Source organism: Diorhabda carinulata, chromosome X (genome assembly GCF_026250575.1).
Source record: "Diorhabda carinulata isolate Delta chromosome X, icDioCari1.1, whole genome shotgun sequence".
NCBI classification, from domain to species: Eukaryota; Metazoa; Arthropoda; class Insecta; order Coleoptera; family Chrysomelidae; genus Diorhabda; species Diorhabda carinulata.
In genome coordinates this window covers 41589001-41614677 of record NC_079472.1, presented here as the reverse complement: position 1 = coordinate 41614677, position 25677 = coordinate 41589001, and the positions used below count along the sequence as shown (strand labels likewise).

At 30.4% G+C, this 25677-nt stretch overlaps 3 protein-coding genes across 3 annotated transcripts in view; 1 reads left to right on the top strand and 2 right to left on the bottom strand.

Moving 5' to 3' along the window:
* LOC130901961 (elongation of very long chain fatty acids protein 7-like) overlaps positions 1-18632 on the bottom strand; it is a 44074-nt gene extending 25442 nt beyond the window's left edge. Inside the window, exon 1 of the mRNA XM_057813689.1 lies at positions 18453-18632. The gene's annotated coding sequence lies outside the window, so the exon portion shown is untranslated. The remainder of the gene's footprint in view (positions 1-18452) is intronic.
* Positions 1-25677, top strand: part of LOC130901965 (protein couch potato) — an 885499-nt gene that overhangs the window by 183540 nt on the left and 676282 nt on the right. The gene's annotated exons all lie outside the window — the stretch shown is intronic.
* Positions 3705-12150, bottom strand: LOC130901963 (elongation of very long chain fatty acids protein 7-like). Its single transcript, XM_057813691.1, has 5 exons — positions 11974-12150; positions 11113-11300; positions 8804-8923; positions 5684-5926; positions 3705-4084 (listed from the first exon to the last, which is right to left on the bottom strand). The coding sequence occupies exons 1-5, from the start codon at positions 12032-12034 to the stop codon at positions 3911-3913; spliced, it is 786 nt and encodes a 261-aa protein (XP_057669674.1). The 5' UTR covers positions 12035-12150; the 3' UTR covers positions 3705-3910.

Genomic DNA, 25677 nt, shown 5'->3' with positions numbered 1-25677 from the left:
CTCCGATATTTTAATAAAAAATAGAACAGGATGGTCAAACAAAATAACGGGCGGGGTAAAAATATTACACTTTTGAAAATTCATATTCGCACCATTATGAGTACTAGAGACGTGTGGTAAATTAGAAAATTGATGCATCCCAGTCATTTGAAAATGTTTAACCCGAAAAAATCTAAAAAAGGTGATATTTTCGTATCTATACATTGAAAATCGAGAAAATTTGTTGAAAAATCGAAATAATTCCAATTCACCAATCTATCTCAATCATTTACATATGTTAGACGAAGTTTTGGATAAAACAATGTTTATATAATATACGTGATTATATAAATATTTGAATTTCTTTAAATTTCTTCTCTTAGAACTACGGTTTTCTTAAAAAATACTGACGATTCCACCGATTTCAGTAAATATCAGTATATTTTGATGAAATGATGAAATTATTGGTCAACCGGAAGAAAACGATAACAAAGTGGGGATGTCAATTGAAAATATACATCGATGTTTTTTCCATTGTAAAATGCAACAAAATTTATTTCTTTATAAATTTCTATACAATAAAGTTGAAACAAGATGAGAAATATCTCGATATTTTTTTCTAAACTTTGTAAAAATAGGGCTCTACCTGCTCATTCACCTTTAAGTCTATTTCTTTACTGATTTAGAGTTTGGCGATTTTGGATGGTACTGAAGTGGCAACCATTCACAAATATTTATATGCAACAATATATATTTTGGGAATTGTATTTTCAAATCAGTTCAAATTTCTCATGGATTTTCGCTTAACATACAAACTGGAGTTTTTAAATAAACTTAAATTTCATCTGAAAAGTGGTCGTCTGATTTATTATCCAGTTTTTTTATGGACCAATTTTTGCTTTTCACTCCACAGACTATAGCTCTTTTCCGGTCTGTCTGAGCTATCTGAAGAATCTGATTCTATTGAATTGCCTTCTTATTGCGTGATATTATTGGACAACTCCATTATTCTTTGTGTGCTGTAGCATTAGAACATACAATTGCATCAGGGAAATGAAGTTTTCTTAAATGGTGGATCTAAGAGTGTTGCTATGGCTAATAGCGTAACAAGTTCAATAGCTCTCTACTTGCAGTATGGGAGATATTCAGAAAATGTTTAAAAGAAAATCACATTTGAAGAAAACTTCAGAACATTTCCAAGTCTCAATTCTCCTACTTCTTCTCTTCATGTATTTTACTCATTATTGGATGTTGTTTTGTTTTTTTGTCTTAAATCTTCGCTTCTACAATTGTGCTGCTCTATTTTTCCTGCTATTCTTCTTATGTGTTCTATCTCTATGTATTCTATCTTTTTACAAACTTTAATAATATCAAAATCACCGGATATCTCAATTATTTATTTCCCAGACGATGAATATATTATATTTGCACTGACAATTTGCGTATATATATTAAGAATGTCCAATATCTGCTGAACTGTAAATTCTAGACCTCAAAATATGATGATTCTGGTCAACATGCCTTATGCAAATATTGCTAGTTTCCGAGATATGGGTTCTCCAAATTTAAATTTTGATTTTCGCATTAATTTTTTATGTTTTCACAATTTCTCTTTGAAAATTGGCAATTTTACGTTTTTTGTCATAAGGAATCATAATTTGCACTCTAATTTGGGCTAAACTTACGACTATAAAATAATTTCAATGTTTTCATAAAAAAATTTTATTATTCCTTAACAATAACAAATTTGTAAACAAAAAAAAAACATCAAAGCAAATGCTAAAAATACCCACCATTCACTTCAATACAATTTATGATCCACTTTCGTAAAGATCTCTTAATATCAAATCATCCTTGTCTATTATTCTTAATTACATTCGCGGCTTCTTCTATTCTTCGTTGCAGTTGTGGTAGAGAAGTAATTTCTCTTTGTATAAAACTAATACCTTTATTTGCAACCAAATTGAAAAATCCAAAGGATTTAAATCAGGGCCTCTTGGTGGCCAAGCAAACTTACTTCCTCGACCAATCCATCGATACGGAAACTGTTCGTTTAAGTATTGACGAACTTGTGAAGAATAATGTGGTGGTGCTCCGTCGTGCAAAAACCACATATTTTCTCTTAAAGCGAGAGGTATATCCTCCAGTAATTCGTGTAAATTTTGTTGAAGAAAATCTACATAAAGAGGTCCATTTAAATTAGTTGGCAGTTCAAAAGGACCTATTTATTACCCACATATTACACCACACCCACTGATAACCTTAAACTCGTGCTGAGAATATGTTTCCCTCATAGCATGTGGATTTTCAGAATTCCACAAATGATTATTTTTATAATTAAATATTCCTCGTCTGGTAAATGTTGCCTCATCAGTAAAAAGAATTGTATCTAGAAAATCTGGGTTAACATTTTGTTTATCTTGCAAAAAATGGGCAAATTGTAGACGCTTAGGTAAATCTTGAGGTAATAAGTTCTGAACAGGAGTGTAATGATATGGATACAAAGATAGATGATTGCAGACTTAATCGGCGAGTACTGATATCTGGATTCTCCGTAACACAAATTAAAATTTCATCTTTTGCATCGTGATTTTTTTGTAGCACCGTGCTCAGTTTTAGATCGTAAAGACCCCGTTTCACCTAAGCGGTTGTGAAGATTTCGGTACTGTTTGTAAATAGGTTGCCTTCGATTTGTGTATAATTGTGAATATCTTCGAGCCGCAGATGGACCACTATAATTTGACTGAGCAAACACACAAATCATATCGTGCATCTCATTATCGGAAACATCGTTATGCCTAGGCATTATTTCATAAACAACTATTACACTTGTTAATAAATTGATAATAAATGGTATACTAATGTATTACTTATTCTTATTATTACCTAATTTTTGCTTCTACACGAACTGTCTAAAAGTGACACAAGCCTACTTGAAAAGAAAACGAAAAATTAAACCACGGCTTAATTCACGAATGTGATTTTGATATTAAGAGATTTTTACGAAAGTGGATCATAAATTGTATTGAAGTAAAAGGTGGGTATTTTTAGCATTTGCTTGGAAGTTTGTTATTTTTGTTTACAAATTTGTTATTGTTACATACCTATTTAAGAAATAATGAAGATTTTTTATGAAAAAATTGAAATTTATTGAACTTTTTAGAAGAAAATAACTCGATAACCAATTGAGTTAAACGAATCAAAGAACAGTAACTTTTTTTGTAGAATTTAACGCTTCCTAATATTTTTTTATTATTTTAGTTGTAAGTTCAGCCCAAAAAAAGTTTACTTTGATTTAATTAACACAAACAAGTGTAACTAGCGCCTTCTATCATTAACGTTAAATCAAAGTGCAAATTATGATTCCTCATAATTTAAACTTTGAAAACCCCGTATCTCGGAAACTAGCAATATTTGCATAAGGCATGCTGAGCAGAATCATCATATTTTGAGGTTTAGAATCTACGAATCTACAGTTCAGAGATTGGATACTCTTAATGTATCACCCTAATATATATATATATATATATATATATATATATATATATATATATATATATATATATATATATATATATATATATATATATATATATATATATATATATATATATATATATATATATATATATATATATATATATTAGAAAAGAGACCTGGCATCAAGACAACTCATCACGATTAAAATATAACAAGGTGAAAGGGGCAAATATATTGAAAGAAAATTATATATATTGTTCATATATTAGATATCAAGAGGCAGTCCTCCAATTTCTTGTTTATCCTCATTTGTCAGAATCACTTTGCAAGTATTGCAATTTAAACTAAAAGTTAACTTAACATCGATAATAATTTATTCACATTAAGGATTCTTTAAAAATTATATTTCTTTATTTGTATTATAGGGTAATAGGTTTTTTTTATTATTTCATTATTCCTTCTTCTTATTATTCAAGTAGGCTTTTTTATAAAAGTTTAAAAACAAGTAGACCATGATAATATTGTTAAAAATCCACATTAATCCAGGTAAGACTTTTAAGCTACCTTCACAATCGGTAAGTGAGATTGAGATAGCGTTATGTAGACACATTGTTATTAGTTGAATCTGCAACAAAAAGGAATTTATATAGTTTTCTGTAGATCGTTTACACAGGGTGTCGACTTAAATTGGAATTATTTTGAAACATTTCCTAACAATAATTTCAAGTAAAACATTTTTATTCATGAAAGGTATGGTAATAGAATACAATTAACTTTTTAAAAGACACATCACATATAGTTCAAAAGACTGATCAAAAGGCATATGTAAATGAAAATTGGTCACTCAAATCTGGTTATATTGTGAATTTCTTACTAATTTTGTGGCGCTCGTCAATTGATATACATATGATACTTTGAATTATTTTTCTATTGACTCTGGTCCCAGAGATTTAGATGACTGTAGGACAACAGAATAAACGATAATTATAATATGAAGATACAATTGAAAAAGAATACAGTAACAGAAAAAAAATTATTCAAAAACTTGACAAACAGAAAAAAATACGTAAGTTATATAATCGAAAAAATATATAAAAAGAAGTATAGCACGGAATAAGCAGGGAAAAATTAGAAGAAATAGTACATAAAATATGTACAAGAATAGCACGTGGGTAAGATAGTATCTCTCCTAGGAAAAATGTATTTAGGAATAGAAGAATCGGCATAGAAAGAATAAATAATACAAAGAGGCTTAGAAAAGAATTTAATAATATAAACTATATGCTATTATTAAAAAAAAGACCGGAAGAATGTTTTTATTTTATTAAAAACTAATCAGAAGAGACCTAAAATCAAGACGGCTCAACAACAAAAACATACAGGTCTAAGAAACAAAAAATCACAGAAATATACATGTTTATAGTAGATACCAAGTCAAATTGAACATTGAGAAAGGAAGATAGACACACACAATTGAGATAGAACATGTAAGAAGAATAGCAGGGAAAATAGAGTAGCACAATTGTAGAAGTGAAGATTTAAGACAAAAAAACAAAACAACATCCAATAAGGAGGAAAATACAGAGAAGAGAAGAAGTAGGAGAATGAAGACTTGAAATAGTTCTGAAGTTTTTCTAAAAAATGTGTTTTTCTTCAAAACATTTTCTGAATATCCTCCATAATGCAAGTTACTTCGATTAGGAGGTTAGTTTTACAATTTTAGTATATTATTTGAGGCAATATCCTATTCTACTACATAAAGTTCAGTTGTGAAAGCTGAAATCAATGCAAAGAAACTATCGTAAAATTATTGTAGTTCAGTACCATATGTGTTTAAATTGACAAGTAAATCTAAGACCAAAATAAAATATTTTCGCCTGTTTACATTTTTCCTCTCATGCTTGTTGTTTTGGTAAGAGAATACCCGATCTAAAATGTGTAATGTATGAAGATGTTTCGATAAAAAATATTTACAGATAATTCATATCCAATTAGTATGAAATAAATAGTAGAAGCAAAATGTAGTAAATTGCGCTGGAATCGTTAGAGTTAGTATGAAAACTCTTGGAATTTTGGAACTAATGGATGTGTAGACGAAAATGAAAGAGGATTCGTAGGATCCAAACATATTTTATGATTTCATGGAAAATCAACAAACTCAGTTATATTTATTATATCATGAAATGTTTGATTTAAATCGATCGATTTATTGATTTTTACTTACTATTTGTATTTTTGTGATAGTTTTTTTCATTCTCAAATTTTCTTTCCATTTGGCATTGACAGAAGTCAGTAAGTAATAAAAAAACATCAATGAATGAACAAAGCTGTTCAACAGAGGAACAATCGTTACATTATCTCCCCAGTAATATGTATAACCACACCACGCCGCATATAATATTATACAGTGATGATATACGTGAAGAAAACTTATCTGCCTATAGCTTTTCCTTAGTACAAAAAAAACCTGGAAAAATTACAGCAATATTATAAAATATTATGAAATTTTATATGATTTGGAAACTCATACATCCAATGAATTTGTTTTTATGTCTGGATCATAGAAGGCACTGGTTACACGGCTCGTACCAATCAATATTAGATTTATTAAGTAAGATTTCAACTGAACTTACATATCATTTAATTTTACACCAAAAAGGCAAAACGGTACTCGTGATAAAACTATGTAGCGTTTACGGAATATTTTGATTTAAAAATTATAAAGTAATACCAATGCTGGTTAAAGTAATGATAAATGTATTGATTGAACAAGAAGAGACCTGAAATCAAGGGTAAGAAGTAATTGTTGTTGTCTTTTTGCTAGGTATTCCAAGCACTCGAATTACTATGTTTCCATAATTGGAAATCAGTCAATCAAGAACTGTTTTAGTATATGATCGATATATCGATGTATCTATTATATCTTCTATCCAATTAATTAATTTTTTCCAAAGTTTGTGTTGCACAGTACCGTGGTTTTGCATTATCATTTTGCAGAATAACGCTTTTTGTTGTAAAATATCGGGGCTTTTTTTATTAAATTCTAGTTCACCCAATCCATTGTTCATAATAGACATTTACATCTGGAACTGACGGACTTACATCAAAAATGTTTTCGAGTCTGCCCGATTGCACATTAAATCACTTTACCACTTTAATTAACGTTTCAATTTAAAATTATTCTTCTCCCAATTGCCTTAAGACGGCTATAATTATGCTTCTGCATAAAGTGGGAGATAAAAATCAAGCATCGAATTATCGCCAAATTGCACTCCTTCCCACGTTATCTAAGATCATAGAACGATTGGTAAAAAAAAAGGCTTTCAGTAACAAATACACAAATGACGCAATATTCTATCTCCTTAATAATGTGTACTCTAGCCTAAACAGCCATCACTTCACTGCAACACGTTTTTGTAATTTTTCTAGTGTTTTCAATTGTGTGAATCATAATATTTCAATCAACCAATTGCAGTGGAATGCCTCAAGGCTCAGTACTAGGCCCTATTTTGCTTCTTCTGTTCATAAACGACATCGCCTATCTAGACGGCAGTAATAGAATATGTCTATTTGCAGACGACACTAGTTTCTCTTGGAGCAACCCTGATCTCACGGCACTTCATAAGACCATAGGTGATTTAATCACCCTTAAATCATGGTGCGATTCTACCTTCTGTATCTAAACGTTTCTAAACTAAAGTTTTATCGTATAAAAATACATTGCAGCCTTTTTTATAAAATAACACTACCATTGACGTCGTTGAATCTGTAAAATTTTTTAGGGCTTGTTGTGGACAATTCCTTGAAATTGGAGTTACATATTGCACCTTATCAAAAAAATTAAGCTCCTCCTGTTTTGCGCTGAGATCATTCTCCAAAGAACGGAACTTATCCACCTCCTTAACGCCATTATTGAGTGGCATCTCCGATATGCCCTTTTCTTCTGGGGTGCGTGTGGTGCGACTCAATTTCATCGAATAAAAGATTAAAAACTCTGACTCTTCCTTCCTTATTTATCTTTGAATCCGTTTGCCTAATTTGTAAGCACGCTTATCCAATTTCAGAAAGATCGTTACACGGCTATCCACTTATGAGCGCGAAAACGACCTCTACCTACCTACTCCATGTTCAGAATTAGTTAAGTGCTCAATATTTTACAATGCAAAAAAATGCACAATCACTTGCTAATTGAAATCAAATCGTCTTTTCCCACATTCCGCAATAATTTGAGGGCAAATTTACTGGAAAGTGCCTTCTACTCTGTAAACGTCTTCTATTCTAATAATAATTAATCAATTCAGGACATGCTGCATACTGATTTCATTTTTGCTGTGAACTCATAAAAGACTTATATACTAATTATCACCTATTACTTTTATCTATAATTTTGTTACTCATTGTGGTTTTATTCTTTATATTAAAATCATATTGTATTTGTATCTTCATTTAGTTATTTTTATGTTTGTTTTTTAGTTTTTACAAGCTTTTGTCCACAAATTGTAAAAATTTTTTTGCATTAAAGCGTTTCTCTCTCAGTTTGTCTAGTTTCAGCTCTTCAATAAGAATATTTTCGGTCAGAATGTTAAAATTTTTTCCTCATTTTTACATCTCATTTTATCTTTATACACCATTTCCAATGGTGTATATACAGACAACAAATTATTTGTCGAAACGTGTATCAGTGATGATGAAAATAGTGTGTTCAGTATATTAGATCTAATTTAATAGAAATGATTAGATTGAATATTTATTGTATAAATACTCAATCTAGTTTTTTGGTACAGCAGTAATATATCCATTCATATATCTAAAGTGTAATAAAGTATTCATAATGAGTTTGCTCCAAATGATTTTAGCAAATTATTTTGAAAAATAAAGAATAAAAATAATCTACAAGGAACAAAATACAAGATCAAGATATTCCAACGCCTAGAATGAAATTTTGAACAACAAAAAATCAAGAAAGTAATTTTTTATGTTAATTCTGATGCTGTTTAGGACAATTGATGAAAGATAGAAAGGGCAAAGATTAAGATTAACAAATAATGATATTGCAAAAAACAATTTAAAAAACATTAACTAATTACCATACAAAAAAAGTGAAATTTACTATACTTTGTTAAAAAGATTCCCTAAACTATGAATAAATTGAAATCATAATCGCTTTTTCCGTATACCGAATTTTGAATATTTAAAATTAGAAATGTTCAAATGATCGAATTGAATGTACAATGAAATAATCCTACATTACTGGCGATGATGATACTAATATAAATGAGAATTAATGATTTTTTTCCTGTTGTCTAATGAAAGTGACAAGAAATAAACTTCAAAAAATACTCACGGTTTCAGTACAGTCAAACATTTTGAGGTACAAATAATGTCGCTGGCATGAGTTAAACCATTCAGGTTTTCCAGACTGTATACATATATAACTTGGGGAATCTTTGATTATTATAAAAGACTAAAAATAGGGATACTCAATCGTTTTTGGGTCAATATATATTTCTAGTGATAATAGTTATAAAAACAATAATCGACAAAAAAAAATTTTTTAGTAAGTTGTTACTAAAAAACTTATGAATATGAACTATATGAATAACTAATTGTGATAAAATAGACCTACACAAATACGAAAATATGAAAAAAATAATTGTACTCGTAAGGTATCCACATTCATTGGTAAAATGATAATAATAAATAAATAAAATTTATTAAAAAAATAATTTCACGCTTTTTAAATCGTATATATTGATAATATTTATAGTTCACATCTAATAAACATGCCTCACATCTATTAAAAACAAAAACTTGAAAACAAATCACCTTAAATATCAATTAGCTGGAGGAAATGAATTTTGAATGACATTCGAGCACCAAGGGATTTGAAAGCATCTAGATGTTCATCAACTAACTGTTGGTGGTTTGGATCCATATTGTTGCCCAAAAACCCCCTCACTACACTAACAAATGCCTTCCATGCTCTTATTTCCTTTCCGGTGAGCATTTTTGCAAAATTGTTATCGTCCAGCAATTTTCTTATTTGTGGCCCAATGAAAATACCTTTCTTCAATTTAGCATCACTCAACTGGAGAAAAACTTCTCTAAGGTATTTAAATTCAGCATCCTCTTTATCCATAGCCTCTACAAAGCTTTTCATCAATCCAAGTTTAATGTGAAGGGGGGTAGAAGGACATTTTTGGGATCTACAACTGGAGATTTCGAGATTCCGGTTGAAACACACTTCTTACTGGCCAATTTTTTTACATAGAGTTGATCCACTGCCCGACTGTCCCATAGACAAATAAAACAGCAATATTTCGTAAACCCTCCCTGAAGTCCCATTAAAATCCCAATTACCTTCGGGTCCCCACATATTTGCCACTTATATTTGTTGTAGTTAATTTTGTCTAAAAGTAAACGAATTTTTCATAAGTTTCTTTCATCTTCACAGAATGAGCAACTGGTATAGACCAATAATATCCGAACACATACACAACGAATTTTCCATACTGTAGAATGAAGAAAATGTAACATCTCTTCTTCTAAAGGTCGTAATTTTTGTTTCCTTGGCTAACAAGTTTCATTCCTTAAGACGGGAAGCAAGAAGTTCAGATTGTTGCTTTGATGACCCCAAATCACGTGCTAAATCATTCAACTCTCTTTGATCAATCAAATGTGGCTCGCCGGAACAGGTACTTGGAGTAAAAATAGGGTCGGTGCATTGTTCTTTGGAGCTTCCTGATGATACGTTTTCCCCAATATCTTCTCGAACAATATTTTGCGGATTTTAAGGCGCAATCGGTACTGATAAATCTTCGTTATGGGGAACAGGTCGTATGGCAGACGGCAAATTTGGATACTCGATCTTGTGCTTTCTTTTCTTAGAATAACCTTCAGTCTTTGTTAGACAAAAATAGCAATCGTCAAAATGGTTAGTACGCTCCCACTATACCATTTAAATTGCAATAGACATCCTTTTATTCTTCCCATTCATCCACTGCACCAATGACACGCTATAACTAATACAGCACGGGTGAGGGCCCACTGCTTGTCTCCAATTAAAGTGGCAAAATATTTGAAATAGGCTCATATCACATTTTCGGAAGATGGCCTTGCGATTTCACCATAAATTCTCCACAAATATAGCAAAATTTGTAAGTTTTGCAACGCGGCGTGTTTGAGTAGACATTTTCGTCTTGATAATCAGTTTTTGCACTATGAACAGAGAACCATCTACTGTGAAACTCAACAGAATACTAATTTCTAATTTTATTTTTATGTTTATTATTGTGAATAATACAGTTCAGGTATTTTTCCGGCCATAAAATTTACCGATATTAACCGCCCCTTTATAAAATTACCAACCTGCAAATGTAAACAGGGATAATTAAGTTATTGAAAAGTGGTACGTGTTAGGGCTTAATAAATATTTTTTCTTTGAATTTATTCTTTAACAAATTGATATTCTACTTCAATACAGCTACCCTGCATATAAATTATGCCTTACGTACTGGACATACAGAGAAATGAGAAAACAGAAGAAATACATTTATTTTCTTTTATAAAAATCTTATGAATTTCTATATGAAAGTACATATTTTGATGAAATTAGAATTATGCATACTCTTTATTTCAATTTGGTCAACTTACCTCGTAAAATATATATAAGTTGACAATTATTTGAATAGAGTTATAAACAATCAAAATATTTCTGAGATTGAAAGGTTGCCTTTTATTCATAAATGCCGGTCCAATGTATTTAACTGTAGATATGTACAACACTACGAATGTGATATAAAAAGGAAACGTAGATAAAAACGAATCTTCGTTCCTGGGATCTAAAACAATGAACAAAAAATATGTTTTATCTAATTTGAAAGGAACATAATTATTAGGAGAATACTGATTATGTGAATCAGAATTAGAAAATTTTGTGCATTATAAAGAACATGATGTTATGTAGGAACACAATGTTTGTGTGAATTACTTGGAAGGAAAGAACATGATTCACCATTAAAGTTAACAGAAATTGACCAAAATCTAGGAATTAGTACAGTGTACTACTAAACTAAAGTGGAAATTATAAGTACAAAAAAAATAATGGTTAAATGTCAAGTGAACCAATTCATCACATTAGCACAGAACGAATTTTTCTGAAAATACGTTGCCAATCATGCAACAAAAATTTCATTTTTTTGATACGTGAATGGGATCTATTTTGTTGCATTGAGTTGTTAAGTATTTAAATCCAAAAAGAAAATGTAGAAAATTACAACTAAATATGTTCCATTTCTCTACAATTATTGTTATCAACGAAAACAAGGATCTGCTATGAGTGAAACTGGAGAATTGGAGGAAATTTTTGTGTATATTCATTTCGAATATTGAAAATATTTCTAAAGAATAACTATTAGATATGAACAATATTCTTCATAGCTATGACAATAACATCTTGTAGTTATATAATAATATAAGCATAATAAATAGATTTATAAAATTGTCTCTCCTTACCTCTGAAATTCTTGAAATCCTCCATATATATATTTCGAACTCTTTCTAGTATATTAGCCATTATTGTAAGAAGTTTGAAAAATATTAAATAAATGTATTTTTGTGTAATTGAAATGAAAATCTAGATTCGTTTTACAAAAATGGAATAACCATTGTAAGAACAGTAAAAATGAGAATGAGTTTTATGTTAGAACTTGACTCAATGTTATACACAAATCTATTGTTTGCTAATTTTAAAATATTATACGGAATGATTAGTCAAGTCAATTTTAACAGATTAGTGTTAATTAATACGAAAAAATTTCACAAAAATTTTATTGTCGTCGTAGAAGTTGATTGTAACAATATTAATTTTTTGTGTGCTTTGAAAATAATTTATTTTGAAAAATATCAATATCTAGATAGACCAATTTTGAGAAAATTTGGATGACATTTTGCTCCAACAGGGGCACTATAAAACTACTGATAAATTGTGAATTCATTCCTTAGGTTGAGAATAAGTATTTAATTCAAGATTCGCCAATTTCAAAAGGTGTTTGCGATTAATGTGCGGTTTGATTCATTAGCTGCTTTATATCATAAACGGAATAACCATAGTCTAAAATGCAGATTTTTAAAATTGATATAACCAATGACCTATCATAAAATGGCGAATTGAAGGTGTATTAATGGCTTACTATTCTTATTATGCGAAAGACTTATGTACTACTCAGCTTAGAGCCGGTATTATTCACATTTCTTGGATATAATGTATAAAACGAATTAGGCTCGGTTCACATGATGAACTTAAGCACTGTGTAGCAAGTATTCAATATTACAGTCTACTGGATATCGGCGGAGGTGTTTTTTGGTAATTCCAGTTTGGCGATGCTATTTTCCAAGGTTTTATGCACGACGCCAGTTGCTGAAAAAATATCTGGAACTATTTCCACATTTTCGCTGTGGTACATCTATCTGTTTAATATCAATTGCGAGATCCGTGTATTTCACCAGTTTCTTCTGGTGTTTGTTGAGAACGTTATCAGTGTTCGGTATAGCTACATCGAAAAGAAAGTCTGAATTGACTCTTCTATCAACAACCACGTTGACAGGTCTGTTATTCGTCACCTGTGTATCGGTGATAATGGACCTATCGTAGTAGAGTCTAAAATTGTTATTTTCGAGCACCTTCTGCGGTTGGTACTTGTAATACGGTGTATATGTATTGAGAAGGCCAAATTTGTTAGGCAGTTTCTGGTGGATGAGATCGTACACTTGGTTATGCCGATGTAGATAGTCAGTATTAGCTGACACACTACAAGCAGATGTTATATATTGGATGGTCTCTGATGTTTGTTGGCACTTTCTGCATTTGTCAGATTGAGTGTTCAGAGTCTTAATAATATTTTTCTTGTATTTATTCGTGTTAATAACCTGATCCTGGATAGCCATCATAAAGCCTTCTCTCTCTCTGGAAAGAGATTGCCACTAGTAAGCCATCTGTTTGAAGCTTCTTTGTGAACATGCGTCTGGGTGAGATCGTGATGATGTCAATCGCGCAGCGCCTTTAGTGACAACTGTTCCAGCTTCTTGGTGTCCAAAACTATATTTAAGTCAGATTCTGGCGATGTGGGGTTGAGGGGTGAATAATCCTTATTCGCCTTGGATATAATACGGTGCAGAGCTGAGATTTAGTATGAAAGAATTCACGTAGTTTCATCACCTGTCGAGAGTGCAGCTTAAGAAGGACAATCAAGCCTCCTTCACACTCTTTTCGGCGTAATGTTATTCTATTAGTGGATGGCTACGGGTGATGGTTGTTGTTCTTCGTCATTATTGTTCGTTTCAACCTCTGAATACCCTCTAGCTCTAATTTCGTCCACTTCAAGATTCCAAAAGAGTACGTTGAAACAGGTGTGGGATAGGTGTTGATTGCCTGGACTAAATTGCCTTCATCTAATTCGGATTTCATAAGTGACTCCGTTGGGAAGTTGCACATTTCCGTTCATGACAATGCCTTTCTCGATATGTGGAGAATGCACTTAGATAGTCCAAACTCCATATGTATATCGGTGGAGAATTGATGTGTTATAGAGAGAGAAATGCTTTATTGTGACAAAATTGTTACAATTTGTAGACAAAAGCTTGTAAAAAATAAAAAACAAACATAAAAATAACAGAATGAAGATAAAACAAAAAATTCAATATACAGAATAAAACCATAATGAGTTGCTAAATTATAGATAATAGTAATAGGTAATAATTAAATAAGTCCATAGTAAAAATTAAAGCAGTATGCAGCAAGTCCACAATTAAATATTATTATTAGAATAGAAGTCGTTTACAGAGTAGAAAGCACTTTCAAGTAAATATGCCCTCAAATTATTGCGGAATGCGGGTAAAGATCTAGATTTAATTTCAATTGGCAAGAGATGGTGCATTTTGGTAATCTTTCTGTGCTTGCCGAAGTATCACAGAGTCCATGATAAGTTATTCTTTGCATCCTTGATGATCTCTTCTGCAATCTTTCTGTTCCTTTGCTAAGAAGTTATTTTCCTCGACGTGCTAATAAATTCTGTTAGCGATACAAGCTGTGAGTATCTTATATAAAGTGGGTAGGGACCTGATAGGTCTGTACTGAGTGGGGTCAAACATCTGGGAGCTCTTTGGAAGCAAATAAGTGACACCCAGTGCTAAAAACATCGGAATATCTTCTGGGTTCTGTAGGAAGTAAAAAAATTGCATCGTTAATTACCCGTGTACGCTCGGGAATTTCTTATAGCAGAAGTTTTGGATACTATCAACCAATATTTTGGATTACGCCAGTGATTTCTTTCAGTATGAAATCATCTAACTACATTTAATAGCATCTATTCAACTGATATCTAGTTGGCATTCCTCTTGTGGATATTGGGAGTTGACCTCAATGGGGATTAATATTTTTTCAATGTCTGCTTCGATGGTATAGGTTGATTGGTGTTTTTATTGGGCGTAGCTACAAGTTTCCTGTAAAATACTTTTTGGTTGCTATGAAAAGTATTATTCTGTAGCTTCTTCTTTGTTCACTTAATGTATCTTGATAAATGTTTGGATATTTCGCTTTCAGCTTCTGCTGAAGCATCTCAATATACTCACGCAAATGTTGATGCTCTGGATGATGTGTGTGAATACCTATTTTCTTGAATATTTTACAGATGAGGATGATGAGGTTTCTCAAGCGTTTAGAGTGTTGTGCTTAATTCTTGTACTCCGTTAGGCGTCCTAGCTCACTCCTGATGGTATCGATGGAACGTTCTAGGCAGCGTTGCCACCAGGGTTTTTTGTTGGAATTATTGGTACGGATATTTGTCACTTATATTTGCTGATTATGTAGACGGAGTACTGCAACAGTTCCACAATAAATAATTGAATGAAGCCGCTCGAGACGGTGCAAATGTTATTAAGTTTTCATTTTTAAACGGTTTTGCTCTTGTCAGTTCTTGTAAAATATGCAACGTCTGTTACAAAACTTTGTGTTAGTGCTTCTTCAATTTTTGGCCATGTATTTAACTCCATCCTATTTCCTACCTCTGCTTTTCCTATTAATTTTTCCCTTGTACATTCTAATACATATGTATATTTATAACATGATAATTGTAAATAGCCTATGTTTCAATTAATTTTTCACATCTATTTATGAATTTGTTTTGAGTATCAATATCTCCACCATATGGTTTCATATTTTCAAGATTCGGTTAAAATAAATCCCAGTAAAGGGTTTTAGATTTACCGTTGCCATTTCTGATAAATCTGGATTGTTTTTGTCCTACTTCATATTTAATGTATTAAATGTACTTGATAAATTATCTAAACTTTTCATAAAAATAATTAATTTTAATAAATTATCTCCTCGTTACTCAACTGAGTGATTAGGATAGAGTAAAAAAGGAAAATTACAAAAATAAGGAGGCTTTGTACTTACAGTGATCTGAAGTTCCTGTCCCTCGAAGAAAACGTAGATATTCGCGCTTCTGTATCAAAATACGTAGTTGAGTCTCTCACCGCACTATGCGTAAAATTCGCGACCGCACGAATCCTACTACGACTGCGCCATTTATAAATTTAACTTTCGAAACTTCGTATTTATAAACGTTAATAATACAACAACACACTGTTTACAATTTTATAGGCGAATGAACTTATTAATTTCACGATCGGATTAAGTAACTTTCATTAAAAGGTATTTTCAACAATCCTATTTTATAGTGAAATAAACGCTGACACATTTTTACAAAATATGATCTTTTTACGTCTTAATTTTTAGAATAATCTAAATCTTTCTTCATATAACTTGATATGTCGCCAATATCGCAAAGTAAAGTGAGTTGTAAAGAAAATATGGAAACAATTTATAGACAACAGGTGTGTGAAAGAAATAAAAACTCATCGGAAAACTGCCATTAGATATCTAATGATAAGAAATTTTTGAAAGATGATTTCGATTGTAGACTGCAATTTTGTGAACCATTAATGAAATAACTAGACTCCAACATAATTCTACTCAAGAACAATGTAGGTTTTGAAAAAGAAACTATATATAATAAAAGCGGAAACTGGAGAAATTACAGATTACAATATGTAAAATACTTGGTTAATTTGTTTCCGAACATATACATTTGGTTTCAACAAGATGGTGCCCCTCTCCATTTTGCAAGACTTTTTCTTGAGTATCCCTGTGATGATTTCCGAAAAAGTAGAAAAAAACGTATTGAGTGGCAACAGAGATAACAAAATATGAATACTTTATATACTTTTATTGGGGTGAAGAATGTCGATCGCGCTTAGAATATTGTTAAATAGTCAACGGACAACGTCATTGGTTTGATTGAATGTATTGAATTATGTTATTTGATGAACTGTTTCTCAATTCTCAATATTTTCGTACTTGGTAAAAAATAAAAAGTTGATTAAACTGTATGATTGAAAAAATGTATTTTCCTATGACCATAGATGAAAATGATAGATTGCACACTCATTTTTACCTAAGAAAGTAGCTTATTTCACACATGTACTAAAAAATAACATTATAAAAATGTGTAATACGCGAAAACAATATGAATGTGGCTGGCTTTAAAACGTCGCGGAGGATGGAAATCCTCTACCGTGCTGAGCAGTACATAGATGACTCTGCAACTAATAGATTAATGACTGCTAATAAAATAATGAATGCCATTAGCAACACATTAAACAAAAAAGTTACAAATAGAAACATAGTTTTGAACAAAGTACTGAGCAACATACTGTCACTGCACTAACCAAAAAACAAGTAACGAGACCTCCATACCCTATATTATTAAATAGTTCAACGACATCTAGAATTAGAGCTGAGTAATTCTTTTCTAACAAATTTAAGTTTGAAAATATAACTATGCTGCATGTTTAATAGAAATTTGTTATTAGGAATTTACGTGTTAACAAGATATGTTATATAATATGAACACTAATATATTGAAAATTAATAGCCAATTCCTCAATTAGATAATTAATGAGATATATTTGTACATTTGAAATCCAATCCATTTCTAAAAATAGATTTTTCATTACCAACTTTCAGTTTATCATTCATTGGGGTCATTGAAGAACTTGGTTTGATTTAAAAACATTGCTACGAGGTCCAAAGACATAAGTTTATTGGATAACTTGTGTAAAAGTTCTTATAAAAGTGAAGGAAACCACAGTGGATTTCAAAATTTTTTTGATTTGTGTTTATTTTGAATGTGTTGTTATTTATGGTTATTGTTGTTTGATGTTTATGTATTTTGTGACTTATTATTGCTTCTTTTTTTCTTTGGAAAATTAATATAATCTATCAGAATTCTCAAATTCACTCACTTATTTTGTATAGTGTTGTAAAGATGCAGGTTCTGCAGGTGCATATTATTTTTCAAGGTATTAATTATTGAGGTCAGATGTTCTGTACATTTTCCTAGACCAGATTAGAACCCGGGACCTCCAGTTTAAATGCTTGGAGCATTACCACTAAGTTATCAGCGATATTGAGAGTGATTTTCGTATTTCTGTTTCTCAACGTACCATGGTTTTTGAAACAATCTATAGATTGGAATACCTTTTGAAACAATAGAACCCCCAGACATCAGAGAAGTTGCTGAAGTTGTCCAATTAAATCAATTGTCAGAAAAGCGAAGGAAAGTATATAATATGGGATTTTTTATTTTCACTTAAATTGTTATATAATTGAATTGAAAACTGTTATTATATTTATCATGATAATATTTTACCGAATTAGATGGAGATTAATCATGTTTTAACATGATTAAAGAATTCTTGATAACTATTGAAAAAGTAGTCTTCCAAGTATTTGTTATATGACGAAGAATAATAAGCTGTTGCTTCTCAATTTTTTTAAAAATTAGTGAAAATAACAATTTGGTCCACTGGCCAGAAACCTCATATTCACGACCCAAAATTTTGGAAAATTAATCCTTGCTAGAACTACTTACCTGGAATCACTTTTGGATTACAAATTTATCTAACTTTAATCACACTTCTACTTTTAAGGTTGGCAATATTGTTTCTCCAAGCACTTTTTCTAACTCCTCACGCTAAAACACCTTTGTTTCATGAAAATTATTCATATTCATATCTAAAAATTTTGAATGTGAAATTCACTGATTATTATTTAAAATAGTATTTAATTTCTAAATTACGTGCTCGTTAGAATACTATTAATTACTAGTTTGAATTATCGGCGCTAACTCTACCTTGTAATATAACCAGTCATAGAATCAAGCACTTTTTAATTTCTATATATCAGATTCAAATAACATTACTTATTTGATACAATAAATAAGGATTATACTAGAAATTTTTAGACACGCTATAACATGATCTCAACAAACTTCCGATGTTTTATTCTTAGGGGGAATGCATGGCAGTTATTTTGTTTATAAACAAACTTTGCTACGGTACTGAAAATTAACGAAGTTTGTGAAATCTAGTGATCAAATGGGACGCGTTCACGATTGGATTTATCATTATTTTCTAATACCTGAGACATTATTAATCTTTAAAATCTTTTATTTAATTTTCATTTTAATTTAATATTACAAGAATCGTAGCACATGGAATTACAGATATAGTAATAATATCAGTTTTTTTTTTAAATGATTCTACATTGAATTAAGTAAAGAGGAAATTACAGAAAATATATCCCATATTTCAATTAAAGCCATTCACTTGTCCAATCCTCACTTTCCGAAAGAGTCGTAACTATGTTGGAATTTATATCTTTTATCAATTGTCAACTTTTCTACACCGAATTGTATGTGAGTAATGGTGGATGATTTTGTCTCTGCTTACCAACGGTTTCTTCATTACATAGGCTTTTACGCAATTTACAGCATTTATACCATTTCTTACTAGTCAAACCTATTTTTACCAATTTCTATCAAGTGAATAGTTAACCATTTTCAAATCCACACAAATTGTCCATTATACTGAGAGGTATTCCAACTTCTTATACAATGTAAATACGCAGGCGCTACTCAGTTAATTTGCATTCTATTAAACCCATGTTTAGAATCATAATTACCTTAAATCCTTTGTTTCTTCCATCAATTAGTTATAACGCACTTTCAGACGTTCTGTATGCTGTAATATTGATGTTGATAAATTGAGATCACTTACCAAATCAATGAGCTCATTTCGAGGAAATAACTCTTTTTCATATTCACTTTTACTGGTAGATTGTACCGATTTATATAAACTTGGCAACGTGAGGGCATGTGAATTACTTTTGAAAATTAGATAGAACAAGGAAGATTGTCATTGTGTACTACAGAAAATGGAGTGGAGTGTAAGTCTGAATATCTTTAAGTTAAATTTTGATCAAAAACTTCAGCAGCCTTTATACAAAAGTTACTTTCATTAAAATGAATCCTTGGCTCTATTCAGACCATAGGAATACCATAGTTTAATTAAGGATATTTCCATTGTTCCACAACCGTTTGGATTCAAGGCCTATATAACACACTTCTTGACCTATGGTTCATCTAGTTTGAAACCAAAATATTTGTCATAAGTCTCTTTCAGAAAGTCTGAGATTTTCCAGTTTTTTTTTGTTAGTAAAAATTATATACCTAATGAAATTAATCCTTGCCATAATAACAATTAGTACGTGAGAACTCATGCTTTAGAAGAGAAATTAAAGATATTAGAATAAACCTTTTGAAGATAAAACAGAATATTAATATATGACAACACATTTGGATGCATGTGTAAGTTTTTCATTATTTTGTCATATAACAGAGGTCTCTAGTTTTCTGCAGAGTAAACGGGCTGTTTTTTGATGTTTTAGATTTTAGTTTAGTTTAATATTTGGATAATATATTATGGCGTTTATATTATTGGAATAATTCGATAATTGTGGGGAAAGACCTTGTACATATTGTAAGGAGAAATGTTGCATATTTTGATATTTTGTTTCTGTTTTTTTTTTCTTAATTGATTATGGGAGCTGTTCATCCTTTTGTTGAATATATGGTTTATAATTTTTTACGGATGATTATTTCTTTCAATGCAGTTTTTGCATTAAGAATAACTAGGTATCTACATACAGGATCTGATAGTTGGATAGATCTATCAACCAAACTTATTTTCACTGATCTTTTTTGTGACATAGGATGATGACACGAATAGAAGTTTAAATATTTTGAGGATCAAGATGGCTTCGTATGCCATTCTGTTCTTATAATATTGTGAATTTTTTGTAATATACCCATAATAGTCTTTCCGCTCACACTCCAGCCATATTTATCATTTTTTCTCAAATAAGAAATTAAAGTTTTTCTATCCTCTTCATTGTTTTTTTATTGTTAAGTTTTGACTCAGAGTAACCGTTTTTCCTAAATAAATATCTTATATATATATATATATATATATATATATATATATATATATATATATATATATAATATATATAATTTGATTGAATGATTCATGATAAACATTTTGAATAAAAATTTTCTATATTTAGTTTTCACCCTACAAATGGCAAATCCAAATTAAAGAATCACTAAATTGATGTTTATTGTTGAATAATTTCACTTTGTCTAATTATATCGTTCTCATAATTTATTTTTTTGTTATAGGTAAGTGACACTAACAGGATTAATTATTAGTAAGTAGGCACTTATTTGATGGAGTTTTATTGACCACGATACCATGTTACACTCAAGGAAAATAAAGTATTTTCAAAACTGAACATGAAAGACAATGAAGTTTTCATATTTTTAGGTAACGAGATAACAACAAAGTAATCATGTGTATACAATTTGTTTTGTAGATTTAGAGCCTTTATATTGAATCCCTTTTTTAGTTTTTTAATAAAAAATATATATTATTCTGTGATCTTATTAGAAACATGGAGTTTCCTCATATAAATTTGTTGTCTTTTTTACGTCTAACCATTGTCTTGATTTTTATATAAAGATTCAAATCTGTTCAATTTTTTGTCTTGAATTCTTGTAATTATAATGGCATATTTATATGTACTTAAGACTGCTGGATAAAATACACAGAAAAAATATTATAGCATCAAAAAATATATTTTCAATATTATGAGGACTATTATAATCATTATTATTCTTTCAAAAGAGAAATGTCCATCGTTCTTAATTGATATTTTAATTTTATGCTCAATTTAAAGAGTAAAAAAAATACGGTAAAGGAAAAAATTAGAAAAGGATCTGTAGTCTCCAGCAGTGTCCCATTGTTATAATAACTAAGTTGTATTATATTAGACCATAATATTGTCATAGAATTCTTATAATAAAATTCTTTGTGACTACATTGTCAAAAATTAGTTTTGCAAATTCGAGAAAGACGCATTCTTCTATGTACACAACTAGCTTTAATCCTAAAAAGATGGGATAGTTTTATAGGATATCTGGATGACTGAATTTCAATCTAAAATTATTTTTGTTTCGCTATCAATATCTTTTAGAGAATGAACATATATATAGAATTTGAATTACATATTCGTCTCCACATTTTATTCCTTAAATAGAGGTATTGTTCTTGGCAGGCGTCCATCCAACATAACTTAATACGCATTCTATAATAATATTTACTATATAAATATCCATTCAATATAAAAAAAATCTTATCAACGTATAAAACTGAGAAACCAGACTGGAATTATCGGAATTAATTATTATTGGCGTTGTGGTTGGTAAAATACAGGGTATTCCTGGAATTGATACATAAAAAATCGGGATTTAGTAGATGACGTGAAAATGATGCTGTGCAATAGTCGCGAAATCAGAACTTATATTTAAGTAAATTTTCTAAATTATACAATCCAACATTACTCATTTTCAATGATTACGTATATCCACGTAGTGTGTTTGACAGAATAAATAATTTCACACTAATATCTGAATACCAGGGGCCTACTGCCTACTTCGAACATTTATCATAGTTTTTTTTTTTAAATTTTTCTACTGTAAGCTAACCAGCTCAATTTTTATACATTTCAGTTTTTTCCTTATGTAAATAACACGATGTTCAACATTATGCATTTTATTTAGAAATGTTTTATTGTGTTTTTATACCTCCTGTAAGTATTCTCAATAGATAATTATAATTTATGATAATTTTCTTGGGAATATCTATTTAAGGCGCAAGCTTTCCTTGGCATGTACAACGATCTAAAAATCTACATATCTCCTAAACCATAAATATTATTGAGTTGAACAAAAAGTACTTTTTGTTGAAAGATTGAGAAATTTATTTTTACTTTCTTTAGATTGTCCCTGTAGAAGTTACATATTGTTAACCATTGGGCATGAGCCGCCCCTGGCCCTCATATATTAGTTTAGAATTATCTAATGCGTCAAACACAATATATGGACATACATAATCATTCATTTGAAATTCATAATGTTAGAATGTATAATTTAGAAAATATACTCAAATAGAAGTTCTGATTTCGCAGCTTTGAAAGTTTTCTTTTTTTAGATATTATTGTCAAATTTCGATATAACGTATGTTTTCAATCACTATCGTACTTATCATAGGTGAACTGTGAAAAACATACAAACGCTAACAATAACTAGTCATTTCTTAGGTTTCAACTTCTTATAATATGAAGTAATTGAGTAATTTTTTTTCTATGGAAACATTAACAAATGATAATATTCCTTAATCTGGTAATGACTGATAACAGTTGATCGTTGAATTATTTTTCAAACAATGTGGCGGATTAGAAAATGTTTCCAAAGATAAAAACAATGTATTTGATATAAACCATCTTTACTGCCAGTCTGTAAAGTAATCACATGTTTTTTCTGTGAGCAAAGAGAACTTAAGACATGAGTTTTACAATTATCAATCGAACCATATTCATTTTGTTTGTGTCTTCGGTATGTCTCAATACTTCTATGATAATCATTCGGTTGTCAAGTTTTTCATGTTTAAAATCACACTTTATTAAAGCACACCGAAGTGTCTCTAAATATTTATAGTGTAACGTTTGTTATTTACACTCTTTTTATTCGTGGGATGAATTAATAAACACTGTTTCTTACGTTGTTAATTCATTTACACACTATAGAATACACTTAACTTATAATAATTTACTTCTGCGATCACTTTTACTAATTCGTTCTTTCTGCTACGACTATTCAGTTAAAACTGGACTAACTGCGCTACATAAACTTATTTATATACTACAAATAAAATTCAACAAAGCTCTAGAACAAAAAGAAACAGAAGAAATAAAAGAATAGAGTTTCCTAGAAATTATTCGAAAGAAATACTGTGATAAACAGCCTTCTATAATGAAAAGTTCATCAAAAGCGCGTTCGAAATAACTCTTCGACATTTTAGACTATTTTCATTTAAACCATTTTCACTATACTACCCTGTATCGTCTACCTCAAAAAATCGCCAAGAAGCCATCATCTGAATATGAATCGATAATAATAATGAAAACTTAAAATTTAACCTCTTCAAGCCCATGTTGTCACATGTGGCAACAAGCTCAAAGTGATCTATATCCCAAATTGCCACTTGTGGAATCAAATGATATATTTAAAATAAACGTTGGAATAATATCGTAGTTGAATAGTATACCCTGGAATGGAATACTTAATGTGTGGGAGGATTAAATTTTATTGGCTGATTCAAGGTCAAACACATTTATAGTCCACATCCATTTTTTTGGCTGTCTGCAGTGTAAATTGTTATTTATAACGGAGCAGTGCTGCAGCATTAGATAGTTTTTTGTGCGTTTTAAGTGTAAGGATATCCGACGTGAGTGATGATGAACTATTTGAGGATTCGGGATCCGAATATTTAACTAGTGGTCCGTCCTGATACGAATAGCGAAAGCGACGACAGTTATCGAGTATTTCAGAAGACGAAGATCATGTAGCTACAATCATGGGAAATTTTACTGTTGTAGCAGATCCATTTTCGGTATGTTGATCTTTTCTATGTATATTTTTTTAATTTTATCTTTTATCTAATATTGTTTTAGGATAAAAGAGCTACAACAACAGTGCCTTTTTCTGGTGATTATGAAGGCGTTCAGCCCGTAATTGAACTAGAGAACATGAAAGACCCTGTAAATTATTTGGAGGCATTTCTGTCTAGAAATATAATCCAGCATATATATATAATTGGACGAATGAACGTGCAGGAAGGTACCTCATAGAGATTGGTACTCAAAAAGTCTACGGTATAATTTGGAAGTATGTCACAGTTCCGCAGTTGTTTTCTGGTCGAAATATATTTGATTCACTTCTAAAATTTTTAAGATTTAGCAATCCTCAAACTTTCATACCAGGAAAACCCATGACCCGTTTGGTTATGTTTTTTGCTTGGGTCAAAGAATATTGTATGAACCCGTTCTATGAACTGTAACAATAGACGAGTGTTTGGTATTATACAAAGGGCGACTACATTTTAAATAATTTCTTAAATTAAAACGAGCACGCTTTGGAATTAAAATGTTTTGCCTTTGTCCTAGCCATCCTGATTTGCTGGAATACACATATAATTTTGCCATGTATTTTGGAAAGGACGTATATAATATTGAGGATATTCACGGATCAGAACATCTGTTACTGTCTGAAAGAATTGTGGTTTATTTGTTCAAGCAACTGTTAGATCAAGGTCGAGAAATAATTATCGACAATTGGTTCATGTCTCTGAGACTCGCAGAGAACTAACCGAAATAAGTCTCAACAAATTCCAATACACTTAACTTATAATAATTATATATATATATATATATATATATATATATATATATATATATATATATATATATATATATATATATATAATATGTACGAAAAATTGATTTTTTGATTATTAGATATAAAGACAAAAAAGATGTTTACCTATTGTCCATCAAGCTCACAGCAGGATTTATTGAAAAAAATCGTTACCAGGCATCAGTGTTTACTAATCCTACTACTTCAAAAACCATCTGCCAATGAACAATATAATACCAATATGGGAGAGATAGATGCAGTGGACCGAGCCATCGAACCGTATAACTGCGCCAGGAAAAATTACAGCTGGTTTAAGATAATTGGCTTATATGTTGTACAGCGTATGGTTTTAAATGTCAAGGTGTTATATATACATACTAATGGCAAGGATATAAGTGTTTTGGAGTTTTATAAGTGTTTGATTGACGGCCTACTTGCAAAA

Excerpts from the sequence above, each read along its gene's own strand:
- LOC130901963 (XM_057813691.1), bottom strand. The coding sequence starts at position 12,034 with ATGGCTAATATACTAGAAAGAGTTCGAAATATATATATGGAGGATTTC. Across the intron at positions 11,301-11,973 it reads GGATTTCAAGAATTTCAGAG|ATCCCAGGAACGAAGATTCG; the intron begins GTAAGGAGAGAC and ends TCATTGTTTTAG. Across the intron at positions 8,924-11,112 it reads ACTTATATATATTTTACGAG|TCTTTTATAATAATCAAAGA; the intron begins GTAAGTTGACCA and ends CCCTATTTTTAG.